This window comes from Mytilus galloprovincialis, chromosome 2, assembly GCF_965363235.1.
Source record: "Mytilus galloprovincialis chromosome 2, xbMytGall1.hap1.1, whole genome shotgun sequence".
Classification (NCBI taxonomy): domain Eukaryota; kingdom Metazoa; phylum Mollusca; class Bivalvia; order Mytilida; family Mytilidae; genus Mytilus; species Mytilus galloprovincialis.
Window position 1 is genome coordinate 98,455,274 of NC_134839.1, and position 17,690 is coordinate 98,472,963.

The 17,690-nt window shown below is 32.8% G+C and overlaps 1 protein-coding gene across 1 annotated transcript in view; it reads right to left on the reverse strand.

Moving 5' to 3' along the window:
• LOC143065048 (uncharacterized) overlaps positions 1 to 8,455 on the reverse strand; it is a 101,179-nt gene extending 92,724 nt beyond the window's left edge. The window contains exons 1-3 of the mRNA XM_076238353.1: positions 8,324 to 8,455; positions 2,614 to 2,867; positions 269 to 450 (exon numbers count right to left, since the gene is read on the reverse strand). Of these exons, the coding sequence (XP_076094468.1) occupies positions 269 to 450; positions 2,614 to 2,867; positions 8,324 to 8,434 (547 nt within the window). The 5' untranslated portion in view covers positions 8,435 to 8,455. The remainder of the gene's footprint in view (positions 1 to 268; positions 451 to 2,613; positions 2,868 to 8,323) is intronic.
• Between the last annotated feature and the right edge of the window lie 9,235 nt (positions 8,456 to 17,690).

The window sequence follows — 17,690 nt, forward strand, 5'->3', positions numbered from 1 at the left end:
TTAGTCTTGTATTATTTTAATTTTAGTTTCTTGTGTACAATTTGGAAATTAGTGTGGCGTTCATTATCACTGAACTAGTATATATTTGTTTAGGGGCCAGCTGAAGGACACCTCCGGGTGCGGGAATTTCTCGCTACATTGAAGACCTGTTGGTGACCTTCTGCTGTTGTTTTTTTCTATGGTCGGGTTGTTGTCTCTTTGACACATTCCCCATTTCCATTCTCAATTTTATTAACACCACAAATGGAATTAAAAAGTTACTTTATACCTGGAATTACAATTGTGTGATTGCACCCAAGCTGCAATCTTACAATAGGTTGCATTACTGATTTTGGAGACGAATTAATCTTTCCTGTATCATTTCTGTTGACTAAACTGGCAGTTGTTCGTAGTATCCAGTACCCTCCTCGCCTATCAATTATTGTGTTTATCCATGCATAACCTGTAAAGCTGAAAAAAAGACAAATGATTCATAGATATATATAAATCACGAAGTAACGGAATCAATTTTACGCAATGGTTCGAATCCCGCTGAGGGAAGAACAAAAAATGTGTTTCTAATGCAAATATAAATCTAACATTGCTGGGCTTAGCCCGGTATAACCACGTGTTTTCTGGTGGAGAATGTGTGTTATAAGCTTTGTTTTTGTCTTAATTCTTCATCAATTTATCCCTTTCTGCACCCATTGTATAGATAATGTTAATCAACGTGAGGTTCGTTTGATCTCAGCCATTCATTGGTTAAAATCCGATTATGACGTCGAATTTGCTTGCTTTCCTCTGACTTTCCTATTGTGACGGCATGATCAAAGACGACCATGCCTGATGACGTCACATAGACAGAACACAACGTTTAGCAGATCATTCGAAAAGAAGGAATAAGTTTGCCTGCATATTATTTGAAAATCATTAGAGAAACATATTCCACCACCAAATCTCGCGTAAAACGATGTATATCCATTATTGACAGTTAAATTTTTAATATTTAAAACGCTCGGTGAGCCTCGCGTTTTGAATTTGAAAATTTACCTGTCTCGAGTGGATAAATGTCGTATCGCACTCGATTCAGTGGTAGAGTTTATATGTCACATGTTTAGACGTCTTTAAAAGCCGTGGTTAGAGCCGACGAGTACACATACCACCGAAAGCTATATTTGTATCTAGCCTAGGTGGTCGAGTACTCTATGGCGCTGGACACGGTGCAGGCGGGGAAGGTGAGCTAGCAAATAGAGTTTTAAAAGGATTCACTATGCCAACAATACATATTAGCGAATATTTTCTCTCTCCTTTGAAACTGTGTAATAATCTGATGAAAATGGAAATGGAGAATGTGTCAAAGAGACAACAACCCGACCATAGATCTGACAACGACCGAAGGCCACCAATGGCTCTTCAATGCAGCGAGAAACGCCCGCACCCGGAGGCATCCTTCAGCTTGCCCCATAACAAATGTGTATATTAGTTCAGTGATAATGGACGTCATACTAAACTCCGAATTATACACAAGAAACTAAAATTAAAAATCATACAAGACTAACAAAGGTCAGAGGCTCCTGGCTTGGGACAGGCGGGGTTAAACGTGTTTTTGAGATCTCATCCCTCCCCTATAACTCTAACCAATAAAGAAAAAACAAACGCATAACAATACGCACAGTAAAACTCAGTTTAAGAGAAGTCCGAGTCCGATGTCAGAATAGATAACAAAAGAAAATAAACAAAATAACAATAATACATAAATAACAACAGACTACTAGCAGTTTCTGACATGCCAGTTCCAGGCCTCAACTTAACTGATTCAAAGAGTATGTCTTCGTCATATCAGACACAATCCCTCCCGTTGGGGGTTTAGTATTAACGCCATCATAAAATATATGTGAAGAAAATAATCTTTGTCATGCCAACAACTTCATAAGTTCATATTTCTGAGAAAGTCAAATAAATAGTAATGGCAAATAATTGTTACACACAGCAGAATGTAGACACATACACACAAAAAGTTTGCATTTTCAATATTTAACTTCCACTTATACAGAATATCTTAAACTACCACAAAGATCAACAAAGAGCAAACAAAGAGCATACACATTCAACAATTTCTCTAAATTCAAGCCAAGATAGTGTCTTTGACATTTAACCTCTTACCAAATACAATTAAAATTCGAACATCCTACCTCCTATGATATGTGCGTCAGATCTTTTGGTATTCTATGTTGACTTTATTTTCAACTCGTTTCATACATGCACTTATCCCATATTTCGAATCTACAGGGTAATATTTATTGAGGGTGGGGTAGTATATAATACTAACTAACTTATTCAGACATGATGGTAGTTATTGTAGCAAACTGACTTTTTTAAATGATTCCATGTTTTTTTTTATATTATGTTTAACAATAAGAAGTTTTATTATTGAAAAGACTGTTCAGTTGAAGAGAGGATTCGCATTGATCAATCTGCAGCAATGCTACAACATAGACTTCATAGATAGTGAAACTGATAACCTTAATTTTATATAGAAAGTAAAATACGATTTTTTTAAATAATTATTTTCAAGATTGGGAGGAACGGTGTGTTCTTTGCACTCATGGTTAAGTTTTTGCAAAATAAACATACCCAATCTGGTACCATTGATCACTAGATTCCGGAAAAGTATATGTAAGCGTATTTTCTCCAGACGTCCAATTTTCGTCTTCACTGAAATCTGTACAGTAAAATTGCATAGTACCTATTGTTGTTGTAGACCCACAGCCATCCAGGCATACCATGTTTCCTGTACCAGAGCCAATAAGATCATCTTTGGTACTTGCATCACACTGAGTATGCGAACTGTAATCACGACGCCATGATACTCTGAAAGTGATACTAACCTGGAATAATCAAATAGTGTTAATGATTGGTTAGTTATATTTCATTATGTATTTAAAAAGGAAGGATTACGATGTTGGAGGTATAAACATTTTGTTTATTTGTGTATTACGCCTTTACTTTTCTTTAATCCTAGCTGCAGATATGACCAGTCGGTAAACGAGAGACATGAAGAAAGAAACAAACGAAAATTACTGATTTTTATTTTCGATCATATAAGATTATTATATGTCATTTTTCATATCGCATGTATTATCAACCCTAGGTTCAATATCAACCCAAGAGCTGCATGGCTCGAGGGCTGATATTGACCGAGAGCTGATAATACATGAGATATGAAAGATAACATGTTATGATCTTTTTATCATATGCTTCAACGATGGAGAAAAAATAACAGATTCATATATATTGATCCTTTTACGGTGTTCCAAAATAGAAGTTCAAAGATTGAAAAGTTCACGGACGTCGGACCCCAGATTTAATACATTCGATATGAAATCTTTCTATCATATGCTTCAACAAAGAAGAAGTGAATCAACTTTCTAAATTATGTTTGAAACTTTTAAAAATGCAAATAATTAATATTTTTTTGTTTTTTTTTGTTGTTTTTTTTATTATTTTACACAATACACTTTCCAGTATTAAAATAATTGTTTTGTATACTACTTTTCACTGAAAACGTAGCATTGAGGTTTATTTTTCGGAATTCGCCGAGTATCAACGGAATGCCATGCGATAATGTTACGAAAAGGCATGTGATAACAATCGAAGCATGCGATAAACTTTTCGTATCAGCCCGCTAAGCACCAGTTCGAAAAATATGGTGTTTACGTTAATTTAATGTTATTATCATACAGTAAAAATCATATGTTATTTAGTCTAAGTATGTGATAAATGAAATTAACCCATCATTTGGTGTAAATATATACTACTACATTAATGATACGAAATTTATCTAAATTAAAAACCAACTTTTAAAAGAACAATTAAAGATTTTTCCACATCACTTGTTGACACTGGATACCAAGACACTGGTTACAAGGCGTCTAGTGCTAATCAACACACTACAACATGCTACAGAAGAGATCCGAAAGTTACCGAAGGGACATAAGTCAGAAATAATGTGACAACGTCATGGCTAAAAATAAAAGACAATCAGACAAATAATAGTACACAAAACACAACATATAAAACAAAGACTTATCAACAAGAGTACAAACAAAAACTGATGCGTTTAACATCCGAAGGAACATCGCCGTCTAAAAAAGGAAAATTAACAATAGGGAATGAAAAATCGTCTTTTTTGTTGTAAATTTTTTTTGGAGTTTCCCTTTTAAATTTGAAATGCTAAATCTAGAAAAAGACAACTACTGTTGTTTATGTTAGATTTAGTTGAAGTTAGTTGGTATGGGTAAACAGTAGTACTGAATTATTTAACGAACAAATATCATCCAAATAACGGTAGGTATTGTTGATTGTATCAACCAAATGTAACAATGAAGTGTCTTTACCGAGTTTGGTCATAAACTGAGATTCATAGCAATATAGAAATAAATCTGCTTGTAAAGAGGTGCAGTTAGTGCCTATATGAATACCTTCTACTTGTAGATACATTTTATCGTCTAAACGTACATATATGTTGTCCAATAGAAAAAATCATATTTCACATTTCCAGTAAGTGTATCTTACATACTTTCCTTTTTCGTTACATAAAATGGCAGTAATATGCAATGGCAGTACTATGCTTGTGTACAATTTGACTCTCTTGCTTTGATGTCATTCTATATTTTGATATTGCTATATTATTATATTCAAGAATGTTTAAATGTCAAACATAATCTTCCTCTAAAAAAATTTTTTTTTTATCCCAGGTATAGATTACCTTAGCCATTGGTACAACTTTTTTGAATTTTTGGTCTTCAATGCTCTTAAACTTTATATAGATGTAGGAAGATATGGTATGAGTGCCAATAAGACAGCTCTCAATCCAAATAACAATTTATAAAAGTAAACCATTATAGGTCAAGGTACTTCAACATCCTTGTCTCATAACGATCAGCAAACTATAAAGCCCCCCGAAAGCATGCAAAGGGGAAAACTAACTGTCTAATCTATATAAAAACGAGAAACAAGAAACACGTATGAACTACATAAACAAACGACAACTACTGTACATAAGATTCCTTTAAGATAAGATTTGTACATGTTTGGCTTTTTAACAATTTTGATCTGAGCGTCACTGAGGAGTCAAATGCAGACGAAACGCGCGCAAGGCGTATCAAATTATAAGCCTGATACCGTTGATAACTATTATTGTCGTGAATAAACATTGTTACCTTACAAGTATACAAGTTTATAGCAATAAACGGAGCCTCGTGTATCATGTGGGCACCCAGCTGTGAAACGAATTCATTTCCCATGCTATTGAGACTACCTGTCTTTACAGGTAAAATATTTGTATATTAGATACAATTAACGGAAAAATGTACCTAACTGTAAGATGAATAAGATTAATCACATTTGCATTTTCAAGAGTCGCCGCATAAATACAATTTATTAACGAACTATAAACTGATTAAAAATAAAATCTAGATATGAATAGTGATAACAAAGATATAAAAAATAAATTATTTTCCTTTTTTCACTAATTCAATTTTGTTTTTAATTTATTTTTAATTATATCCGATACTGTTATAGTAGTCTCAGTGATGTGGTGGTGATATATGTCGTCTGCTACTGTTAAATACGAAACTACGTTAAAATAACGTAGCTAAATATGTGGAGACTCACATTACATGATAAATCGGTAGTAACCAATCTCTGTGTTATAGTAGTCTCAGTTAAACGCAAACATTGGAATCGTATTTTAATCAAAAATGATGAACATTTAAATACGATTCCAATGTTTGCGTTTAACTGTCATTTAAAATTCCCCCAAACAGAGGTACATGTAGGAGATATGAACAAGGGTATTTTCCCAAGTCTTACACTTTCAGCTAGTCTAAGTCACTCCCGAACTTGTAACATCAGAACATATATTTTCATCAGCCAGACTGTTGGTAACTCAAAAAATTTGAGAAATCGGTACGTTCCCGAACAGGGCCGTAACTACATTGAGGCAAATGAGGCAAATGCCTCATGTTTTAAATTTCAAAAAAAAAAAAAACTAAAACAAAAACAAAAGATTTTCTTCATATGATTGTCTTCATATCAAATTGTTTTCACTGAAAGTGTCTTGCAAGAAGCAAGTTCTCTTCTCTCTCTGATGTCGCCCCTGCATATTTTTCGTAATCCATGTTCCTATTTTTCTTTTTGTTTTTCAGAGTTGATGGTCTATTGTTTTTACTTCTGTGTCCCGGGTTTGTCTTTGTTCATTTATTGTCCTACTTAATGACTAGTCTGAGTGTTGATTTTCATTTGTAAACGTAAGAATATACGATGCTACTGGACACAGAAAAAAGTGGTCGTTTCTGCGAAACTCATTTTCTTGTATATAAAACCATACCCAATTTTTCTCAGTATGGATTGCAAAATTAGGTATTTTCTGTAGGTGAGATATGCACAGAAGTGATAGATATGTATTATAAATATAGAAAATTGAATATCATAACCAAACAAAACAACAACAAAAACTGTATCATATACCCAAGCACCTGTGGATAAAACTAGATAGCTGACATGGTTTAAATTAAAGTAAGACCACCAATTTCCCGGTATCAAATCATTTGTTGAAAAAAACATCAATGTATTGCCATATGACCTTTTACATTCAAGGGTTAAATTTGCATTAATTCTTGTTTAGACTCTTTAACAGAAAATAAAGGAATATGAAGTACACGTGCACGGGAGCTAATCGCACACAATGTCAATGTATAGAAAAAAAATACAAATGATCAATGGTCAAAGTTTTTATTCCTGTTCTTCATCTTGATAGTTGCTGGAGGGTCTTCCATTATGAAAGAATCATAAATACCGTAAAACAAGGTCAATATGGTCCCTAGTGTCGCCTTGAGCAGTACTAGTATTTAACGTATATTACTGCACTAATGACTGTCACTATATTTAAATCTAGTCATAAAAAATCTCAAGTTAGCACAATACAAGACAAGAACAGACAGACAGATCCGGTATTAATGATCATGAGAATTACGATTTTTGCTTTATCCTACATATCGCTCTTCTAATGTTTTGAATTTCCCTAAAAGTCTTAAATAACAATGAATCTATGTTTTTGCTTTGAGACCAGAATTATGATTTGTCGAAAAAAATAGCTAAAAATGATTTGCGTTTCTATGTAAGAAAGAGTCCGGGAAACGCTCAGAATGCACGATTTTGCGTTATTTTTCTCAGAGCTTCTGGGGGCCTTTAAAAGCGGCCCCAAGCCCCTCGCCAAAAAAAAATTCGCCTCGCTACGCTCGGCAAACATATTTTGCCTCAGTATTAAAAGGGGCTAGTTACGGCCCTGCCGAAAAAGTTGCCAAGATGATATTTTTTTTAATTAGACCAAATGCGTTGCACATTATATCGACCTTCAGAAAATGATTAATTGCGCCAGTAATTTCTAATCATCACCCCTTTGTTATCATTAAATGTGTTTTTTTACGGTTCTCAAATAATGTTGTTTATGTAATATTTTTTCTATAGATTTTAATCAATTACTCAATTTGACTATTACCAGTTTACAGAATTAGTACATGAAGTAAATAAGGTTTTGATTAAGGTATAAAATTCCTGGGCCTATTATCTAGTCCTTAGTAGGTAATAATGTTGAGGGTTTTAAAATCATATGACAACGACCCACAATACATAAAATGGGTATAATTTTACATTTTTGTGTTTCCATTTTGTATCGCTCGGTAAATGCAACGAGTAGTCGATTAGTAAATCTTTACCGAGTTGACATCCCTAATTTCTAATTTAATAAGACAAAATAATAATCAATAAATGCCTTCATGGGCACTTACTTTTCCACAAATATTTCTCTAAGTACTATTTATTTCTAAACAACCTTTCATTATATCTTGCATTCTTGTTTCAAATGTCATTGGAATTTTTTCTTATCTTTGTCATACATACAGTATTTAACACACTGTTAGATTCAATCATAGTTACCGTCAGTTAGAATACGAGATAAATTTTTTAAATATCTCAAAAAACAAGGTTGAATTAAAAAAGCTTATTTTAAATTAATGACTAATGTGGACCAACAATTAATCGACCAAGGCCACTGCGAAACTGGTAATGAAAACTTGATAGTTTTTAACTTCCGTGTCAAAATATTGGTTCAGTCAAAAATACACGAAATGGACTGAATTAAATTCTAATACATTTCTGATTTCAGTTTCAATTCAGTTATTTTATATGCACAAACAGAGTTAATTTTTAGAAATAGTATCTAATTTTTACATCTACGAATAATTCCTGAAACCCTTTATATTAATCAAAATACATTGTGTACCTCATTCCGGTTTTCTGTTGGTTCCCACATTATTATTCCACCTCTGAAATGCGACATTTTTATATAATCGAATTGATTTAAACAAAAAAGGCACAGAAGTAATGCCTTCATTCCGACTTCTCTTTTCCACCGTGTCAGACTTTGCAGGGGTACAACTAGTAGCTGGTAAAGACTTTGCTAGCTCAACCGTATAAATTAAATAATTGTATTTTTAACGTGGGTGGATTATGTCATTTAATCGTTCGACAGAAATTTTTGTAAAATCGTCTTTACATTCATTCCCGATTGTCGCCTTTTTTTTTTTTTTTTTTTTTTAATTCTACCGTTCTGATTGACCCACTTCAAAAGTTCTGATTGTCTTACATTTTTTCACGATGTTCAAAAAAGTAAAATCACAAAAATACTGAACTTAGAGGAAAATTAATTCGGAAAGTCCGTAATCACATGGCAAAATCAAATAACAAAACGCATCAAACACGATTGGACAACAACTGTTATATTCCTGACTTGGTACAGGCATTTTCAAATGTAGAAACTGGTTTTATAGCGCTTACCCTCTCACTTTGACGACAGTTAAAGTTGTTCTTAAATAACAAAGTAACTGTTGATTGGTTATTTCAAATCAAAGTAAAATTAATCATTTGTGAGCATATCAGTTGTTAATATCTTTACTTTTTCGAGTTCTTATTCTAATTTCAAATCATTAAATTCATCAAAATATTCTCAAATGTACCAAGTTTGGTTAGTATGATAGTACATTTTTTAAGGTTTCATTTTTAGAATTACAAAAAAAGGGTATTTAAAGAAGATTTTTATTTCTTTTCTGAAGATTAAATACTCTTAGGAATTCGAGGAGCATCACTGTTTTTATGAACAAATTCATTATCAGCGTAAACCAGCCAAATAGAGAACGAGTGAATAAAATACTGTAGAATGGGATAGAATTTTAATTCTCTGTATATGCCTCTATACACATCCTTCATAATACCTTCATTTTTTTTTATAAAACGTAAAAGGTGGTGTGGAAAAGGCTTAACTATTTACACAGTTTACTTTACATACGGTAATGATTAGTTGTTGAAGCAAAAAATATTCTACTAATGGAAGCCAAAGGTCAGAGCAGAGATTGACAATCGGAAAGTCTTGATTTAAAAAAACATTTATATTTTTTTTTCTTTCTAGTATTCGATTTCCGTTGAGACAATTTCTGAGCCCTGTAGATTTACTTTACTTTCACAAAGTTCTATAAATAAAGAATTTTGATAACAGTATTATTAAGTTTTTTTTATTTTATTATTTTCTGTCAGTTCTGTCCATTGTGTTGTGGTTATAAATCCATTGACCGAGTCTACGTATCTGCTATTTTATGGAATGTTCAAAATAGCTTCAATCACTTCATTGCAGAATGACATTTTTCTCTTTGTTTTATCTCAATCTTAAAAAAACATTCGGTGTATAATTCTACACTGGAATATATTATTTGTTATTGATATCTGATTTTTACCTCTTTGAACCATTCTTGAAATCCCTTATATGAACTTAAATACATTTTATTCCCCATTTAAGTTTTTTTGGTTGCTCCGAAATTATAATTTTATCTATTTCTAAATTGAATAAGACAATACAAGAAACAAGTAATGCCTTAATTAGAAATTTATTTCCAAGTAACCTTCCTTTATATCATGCATTCTTGTTTTAAATGTCACAATATTTTATCTATCTCATATGGTATTTAACACACTGTTAGTTTTATTCATTATTTCTTGTCACTTAGAATAAGAGTTATTTTTTAAACATCTCAAAGAACAAGGTTAAATTAAATAGCTTATTTCAAATTTATGGTTTATGTGGACCAAACATTAATGGACCAAGGTCTCTGTGAAACTTTAAATGAAAAAAAATGTTAGCTGTTAACTTACGTGTCAAACGGAGGCCAAATAAACGAAATGGACTGAAATAAATTTGATTAAGATCTGTTTTCAGTTTCAATTTAGTTTTTTTTTCTCTCTGCATACATAGAGTTAATCCTTAGGAAATAGTAACTTATTTTTACATCTACGAATAATTCTTGAGACCCTTTATGTTAATCAAAGAGGAGCGAAAGATACCAGATGGACAGTCAAACTCATAAATTTGAAAATAATCTGACAACGCCATGGCAAAAAATAAAAAGACAAACAGACAAATAATAATACACAAGACACAACATAGAAAACTAAAGACTGAGCAACACGAACCCCACCAAAAACTGGGGTGATCTCAGGTGCTCCGGAAGCGCAAGCAGATCCTGCTCCACATTTGTCACCCGTCGTGTTTCTTTATGTGATTATAAATCCGGTAAATAGTCTTATTCGGTAGGTCACATTCGTGAAAAGGGAAGGGCATTGTAGTTACGACATAAGGAACAAGTCTGATATCATCACCATACATTATGTACCTCATTTCGGTTTTCTGATAGTTCCCACATTATTATTCCTACTCTAAACTGCGACATTTTTATATAATAGAATTGTTTAATACAAAAAAAAGGCACAGCTGTAATGCCTTATTCTGGCTTCCTTTTTCCACCGCGACAGACTGTGTAGGGGGTAAATCTTATATCTGGTTACCTCGTTGCTAGTTCAACCGTATATAATCATTATAACATTAAACGTGGTTGGATTGTATCATTCAATCATAGTTTTAAAATGTATGGAAGTCGTCTATACATTTATTGCCTATTCCCTTATAAAATCTAGCGTTATAACTGCCCCACTTCAAAAGTTCTGATTGTCTTAGTTATCAAAGGTGCCAGGATTATAATTTAGTACGCCAGACGCGCGTTTCGTCTACATGAGACTCATTGGTGACTCTCATATCAAAAAATTTATAAAGCTAAACAAGTACAAAGTTAAAGAGCATTGAGGTTCCAAAATTTCAAAAAGTTGGGCCAAATACGGCTAAGGTAATCTATGACTGGGATAAGAAAATCGTTAGTTTTTCGAAAAATTTAAAGTTTTGAAAACAGGAAATTTATAAAAATGACCACATTATTGATATTCGTGTCAACACCGAGGTGTTTCATGATGTAAAATCTTCTTGAATAACAATGCAGTTGTTGATTTATTGGTTTTCCCCATCAAATAGCAATTAATTATTGATGCAAATACTAGTTGTTGATATTTTTTTACTTCTTATTTAAATTTCAATTCAATGACTTCATCAATATATTCTCTGAAGTGTCGTGTTTAGTTAGTGTAACAGTACATTTTTGAAGTTTCATTTGTAGAACTACACAAAGGGTATTTAAGGAAGATACTAATGTAATTTCTTTTCTTAAGATTATATATTGTAGGAATTCGAAGATTATCACTTTTTTGTGAATAAATTCATTCTCAGCGTAAACCAGCCTAACAAAAAATTAGTGACTGGTGAATTGTAAATTGTGAAATAGTTTTATTTCTCTATGTATGCCTCTTTATCATATGTTTAGTAGTAAATACAGTAGTTTGGCATATTTGATAAATAGCCTGCTGTTCAATCCATATCGCGCAACTTTGATGCGCACCCTTTATCGCATACCCTTTATCACACCCCTACTTTTTTTTTTTTTTTTTTTTTTTTATATAAAGTCAGCTTTGTTTTTTTTGGCTAAAAAAAAATTTCCTCAAAATAGGTCAATGTTTTGAATGACGTCATTGTTTGGTATGTGACGTCACGAACGTCAAGTTTTCATATTGTATGTGACGTCACGAACGTCAAGTTTTCATATTGTATGTGACGTCACGAACGTCAAGTTTTCATATTTTTTGGCACACTAAAACACACAAATAAATACAATAAATAATAAACAAAATATTTTTAAAACAACAGCACGCAAATTATAAGGTAACCCAGGTGCTTCGGATAAGTAATTGAGAAGTTCTTTTTAGGCTTTTGAAGCAAGACAAAAGTAGAACTGAAGGTAACCCAGTGCTATGGATCAGAAAACAGTTCATATAATATAATACTCTTCTGTTGAAATATATGATAAAGCGTATAATACATGGCAAAATCCGTATCACATGCCGTATCACCCTCGACCAATATCATCCCTCGGGCCTAAAGGCCCTTGGGCTGATATTGGTGTCTCGGGATGATACGACATATGATACGGATTTTGCCATGTATTATTCTCTATGTACACATCTTTTATTCCTAACAAATCTTTGCTACATTCATTTTTTTTAATTATATATTTGTTCAATTTATAATCTATCATATTGGAGTCTATTGCATATTTTATATCTTTTGTATTATATTATTTTTTCAACTTATAATTATGAACAGTAGTTTAACAAATTATCGCAAAACTAAAAAAAGATATGGGAAAATAAACTTTTCTTCGTGCTTATTTCAAATTGTATAATTTGTATTTATTAATTACTTGTATATATCGCATTCTACACTTGAACAAATGAATAACTATGAAAACTATATCCGATTGTTCAATATTAAAACTTCCCAATTGACCAAAAACTACCTTTTTAGTTGAGTGTCTAACATAATTTCATTACTTTTCCCCATCAATCTTAAAGTTGGACAATTTGGAAGACAAGTGGCTTTCTATAAGTTAATCTGATTTAGATTCAGATTTATTGCAACAAACTTATATCATTAAATTGAGAACGGAAACGGTGAAAACGTCAAAAACATAACAACCCGTCCGAAAAGCAAAAAACACCACGAGGTCAAAAATGGGTCTTCAACGCAGAGAGCGCATAACGAAATCAGAGATATCTTAAAAAGAGTGTTCTATAAGTCCGGATGCTTTTTAGCTTTACATATGATGTATTAATCAAAGCGTTTTATTAAGTCTTAGATAAATGACTTTTCTGAATTCGGTAAATAGTCTAATTCGGTAGGTCACATTCGCGAAAAGGGAATGGGATTGTAGTTACGACATGTAACTGCAAGAGCTCTGCGATCTGTACTTTGTGTCTTTTGTATCAATTATGGATTCTATTTAACGATCCAATTGATTACGCCAACTGTTTTTTTTTTTTGTATTTAAATATGTTGTACTATTACTACAATGTCCCACATAGGAGAAGGGTTTGGCACTAGCAATCATTTTTTATGCGTTTTCAAAACTAGGAGCCTGCAACTCAATGGTTGTCGTTTCTGTGTTTCATATTAAATATTGTTTTCGTGTAATGTGTTTATTGTTCTGTACATAGTGTTCTTGCGTTTGTTTGTACTGTATTCCTGTCACGTAGTGTTGTCATTTAAGTGATATTTCTTTAACATTGCAAATAAGCACGAGGTTTAGCTAGTCATAGAACCAGGTTCAACCACACCTGAACCAAGTAAGGAATATTACAGTTATTATCAAAAAGTCCGTTTCTATATGTTTGTTTGCGTTTGATTTTGTTGTACTTCAGTGATTCTGTAGTTCCCTTATTTTCCTTTTATTAAAAAAAGAAGATGTGGTATGATTGCCAATGAGACAACTCTCCAAAAGAGACCAAAATAACACAGAAATTAACAACTATAGGTTACCGTACGGCCTCCAACAATGAGCAAACCCATAACGCATAGTTAGCTTTAAAAGGCCCCAGACTGACGATGTAAAACAATTCAAACGAGAAAACTAACGGCCTAATTTAAGTACAAAAATTGAACGAAAATATGCTTTCCTCGATTTTCGTTTTTAGCCCGGATTTGTTTTCTCTCAATCATTTTTTTATATTTGGACAGCGGTATACTACTGTTGCTTTATTTATTACTAGATTTATTTCACTTGACTGGGCGGGGGTTTAATATGTTCGCTTATTTAAGACCAGTCCATCTATAGATAGGAGTTTTGGGACAAACTCATCAATATAGTGTCCAGTTATTCGTCCCATATCATACAATAATTTATTCTGCATATGCGTTTGGTGACACTAATTGGTGATTAGAATTCATTAAAGTTATAATGGCAATCATCCTTATCTTCAAATGAACTGTCATTATGCAAATTAAAACACAAGCTCCGCCCGATCAGTTGAAATAACATTGGTATTAGCACATACTTACAACTTCTCGTCCAATCAAATTGCTTGAATTTGCCTTCTAATTTTCATAGTACATACTTTTTCCGTGTACTAAGTAACTACGCATGAATGACCACAAGGGTAAGATTTCATTGTATTGTAATCAAGATATTAGAACAAAAATTGCTACTTTGAAATAAATGATGTGTTCCAAATTTAACTAAATAGTTTGTAATTGGTTTTCAAACAGATTTTTAACATCCTACTAATCAATCTTTTGATCTAAATTTTGTTTTGACAATTAAAAAAGTTTCTTTCATTTAAATAAAGAGTAATAATAATGGTGCTTTATACCTTGATTAAAGTACAACTCAATCTAAAATTTGTAATCCTTTATCTTCCATGCAATTACTTTGTACACAAAAAGAGTCAACCATGAATCTTTTGAAGGGAAATTATTAATAAAGCAATTTGATATATTTAGTCATAAATTGGTCGATAATTGTTTGCCTAATGTCCAGTGACAAATATTTCATGCATATAAACTATCTACTAGACTACCTAGATGTGGGAGGGGGGTCCAACTGTTTGTACTCATTCAAAAGCTAGTTTTAGGTTTTATGTGAAATTAAAAAAATGTTTTCAAGAATGTAAAGCTTTCACTGCAATTTAAGAATTGTCTGCTCTTGAATGGTCAATTCATTTTGTCATCTTACCATGTAAATAAGTACATGTATAGTAAAACAACGCTTCGTTCATATTAATAAACATACTTACACCAGCAGCTACCTTCTTTACATTCTAAAGTCAAGGGCCTTTTGAAATCCCATTTTTACAATGATAAATTTATTATAGTGAGTAGATTTACAAAACTACGTAAATAAGCTACATCCAGTCAGTCAAAACATATCAATAGACTAATTACAGGATTACTCAAGTTGTAAATATGTGCTAAATTGGATATTGTATAGAAAGGTATATACTATGAAAATAAGAGCTTGGGGCAAAGCCCCTCGCTCTGATTTTCATAGTATATACCTTTCTATACAATAACCGAGACATATCAGGCCGTTATATTTCTAGTTTAGATTGTTTACATTTGTCATGCCTTTTATGGTTTACTATGCGACATGTGTTAAGTTCATTGCTGCAGATAGTATGGTGACCTATTGTTATTATTGTCTCCATCATGTTGTCTCTGTAAGATACATCCCAGCTCCTTTGTTCTACAAGGAGTGATCTGAGCCGGATCACCCCTACCAGATCACCCCAGTTTGAGTTTCTTTGTTATGCATGCTTTCCTTTGTTCTGTAACATTTTGGCGGGAATGTCAAATCCACTATAAAACTTATAATTAATTATACGGAAAAGACTATATATTGAAATTCATGTAGAAAAAATACAGTGTATATTCTGGGATTCGAACTCAAGACCTTTAGCATATCAAGCCACGACACATACCTCTACACCAGAACGACTTGATACGAACTAAATGTAATTTGACATACTTAAAGGGAGCAAGATCTTTTTATAAGAGGGGTCAGACCTTTATTCAATGGGGTTTAAACCTTTTTCGTTAATAAGTGAGTTTTCAGAGTGATTGTTCAATTTTATTTCCCTCTTTCAAAAGTGGGGCGAGTGGGTAAACAAGAGTGGGGCGCTTTGTTTTATAAAGTGGCGATATAGTGTGGGGCGATTGGCAAGTGGGGCGATTTTACATTGTTTAATATCTACTCATCGTGTTTCGGGGTCATAAAGGGTATACATCATATAGTAATATATAAAGTATATTGTAATGGTTGTGTGGCGTTCTAAACTAGATTTTATGAATTCTAAATGATTTTTTGTCTAATCTAAAACAGCTGGGATGTCAAATAGTTATCCCACTCGGACTTGGTGTGTCAGTGTTAGATCACCCTCTGGCCTCCGGCCATCGGGTGATCTTACACTGACACACCGCGTCCTTGTGGGATAACTATTAAAGAGTTGTCCCTTTAACAATCATAACACATCTGGAACTAATCATAAATCGCAACATTAAAGGGGCACTAGCTGTCAGATTCTTGTTCACGGATTTGAATCAAATTCTCTTATTCTCTTTACCATTTGATGACTGGCACCATACAGATAAGTGAACATACTGGCAAACAAGTCAAAGTTTACCATGAGGACCGTACTATTGTCCTTTCAAACGAAGACCATCATGCGTAACAGTATCGAAAGAGTTCGTGCTATCGAATAAAACAATATAAATAGTCCTATTCTTTTCAATATGACGTAGGGTCACTTCATTGCCTGTACAAAGTCAGGAATATGACAGTTGTTATCCTTTCGTTTGATGTGTTTGTCCTTTGATTTTGACATTAGATCAGGTACTTCCCGTTTTGAATGTTCCCCGGAATTCAGTATCTTTGAGATTTTATTTTTCCTGAAGATTAAAGGACACATTGATGCTGCTTCAGAGCTTTTGATACGTTAATTGCGGTCCGTTTAGAAAATCTGTTCCTATGCTGGAGAGCTTGATGTTTGTAAATTTTTCGGACACTTGTACTTGGTACAAACGAAATTCCCCGATAAGCATTTGTATCAGTTCGGCTTTTGTTATCACTGTTACACTGGAGGATGATCATAATTCTGTGTCATTCCTTTAGCACATAGGAATATCTCAGAATCAGATTGAATAAAAAACACAAGTGCTTCATTAACAATTTGCCACCGAAACGCAGGTGTTCGTAAGCAATGTTATCATGGCCACATGCTTTGTTGCATTTTAGCTTATAACATATGTCATATACCATGTATACCCTCGAACGTTCAAAAGTAATCTGCATTTCTAATAGCCTACACAATCTCAGAAATTTCATTTTGACGATTACAATCATTGTAGTTTGATAGAGAACACTAGTGCAAAAATGTCCATACCAAATATCACATATACCGTCAGTATATGTCGGTATAGAGAATGAAATATTTCTTAACCGCCATGCATCCGGAATACTTCTTTTTTCGTCTGTTCAAAATGTTCATGCATGTTGGGTTTTTTTTGTTTTTTTTTTTTTTTATCTATATCGATTTCTTTTTCTTACTCGCGTTCAAATCCATCTAATGCTTTGCAATATGCAACACGAAAAAGACTTTTAGTATTTTTGTATGTCACATAATGCAATACCGTCATGGCAATGAATTGTTTTGTTCATTCTTTTCGAGCGGATTACATGTTGTTACGTTAAAAAGTCAAGTTGTTGTTCCAATAATTGTATGGCTTCATGTAACATTATAATATGTGGTTATGTTTCAATCTCTCTGCAGTTTTTATAGAATTGATAACTTCATTGTAATTTGTCAATCAACAATTCGTTAATTTGTCCACT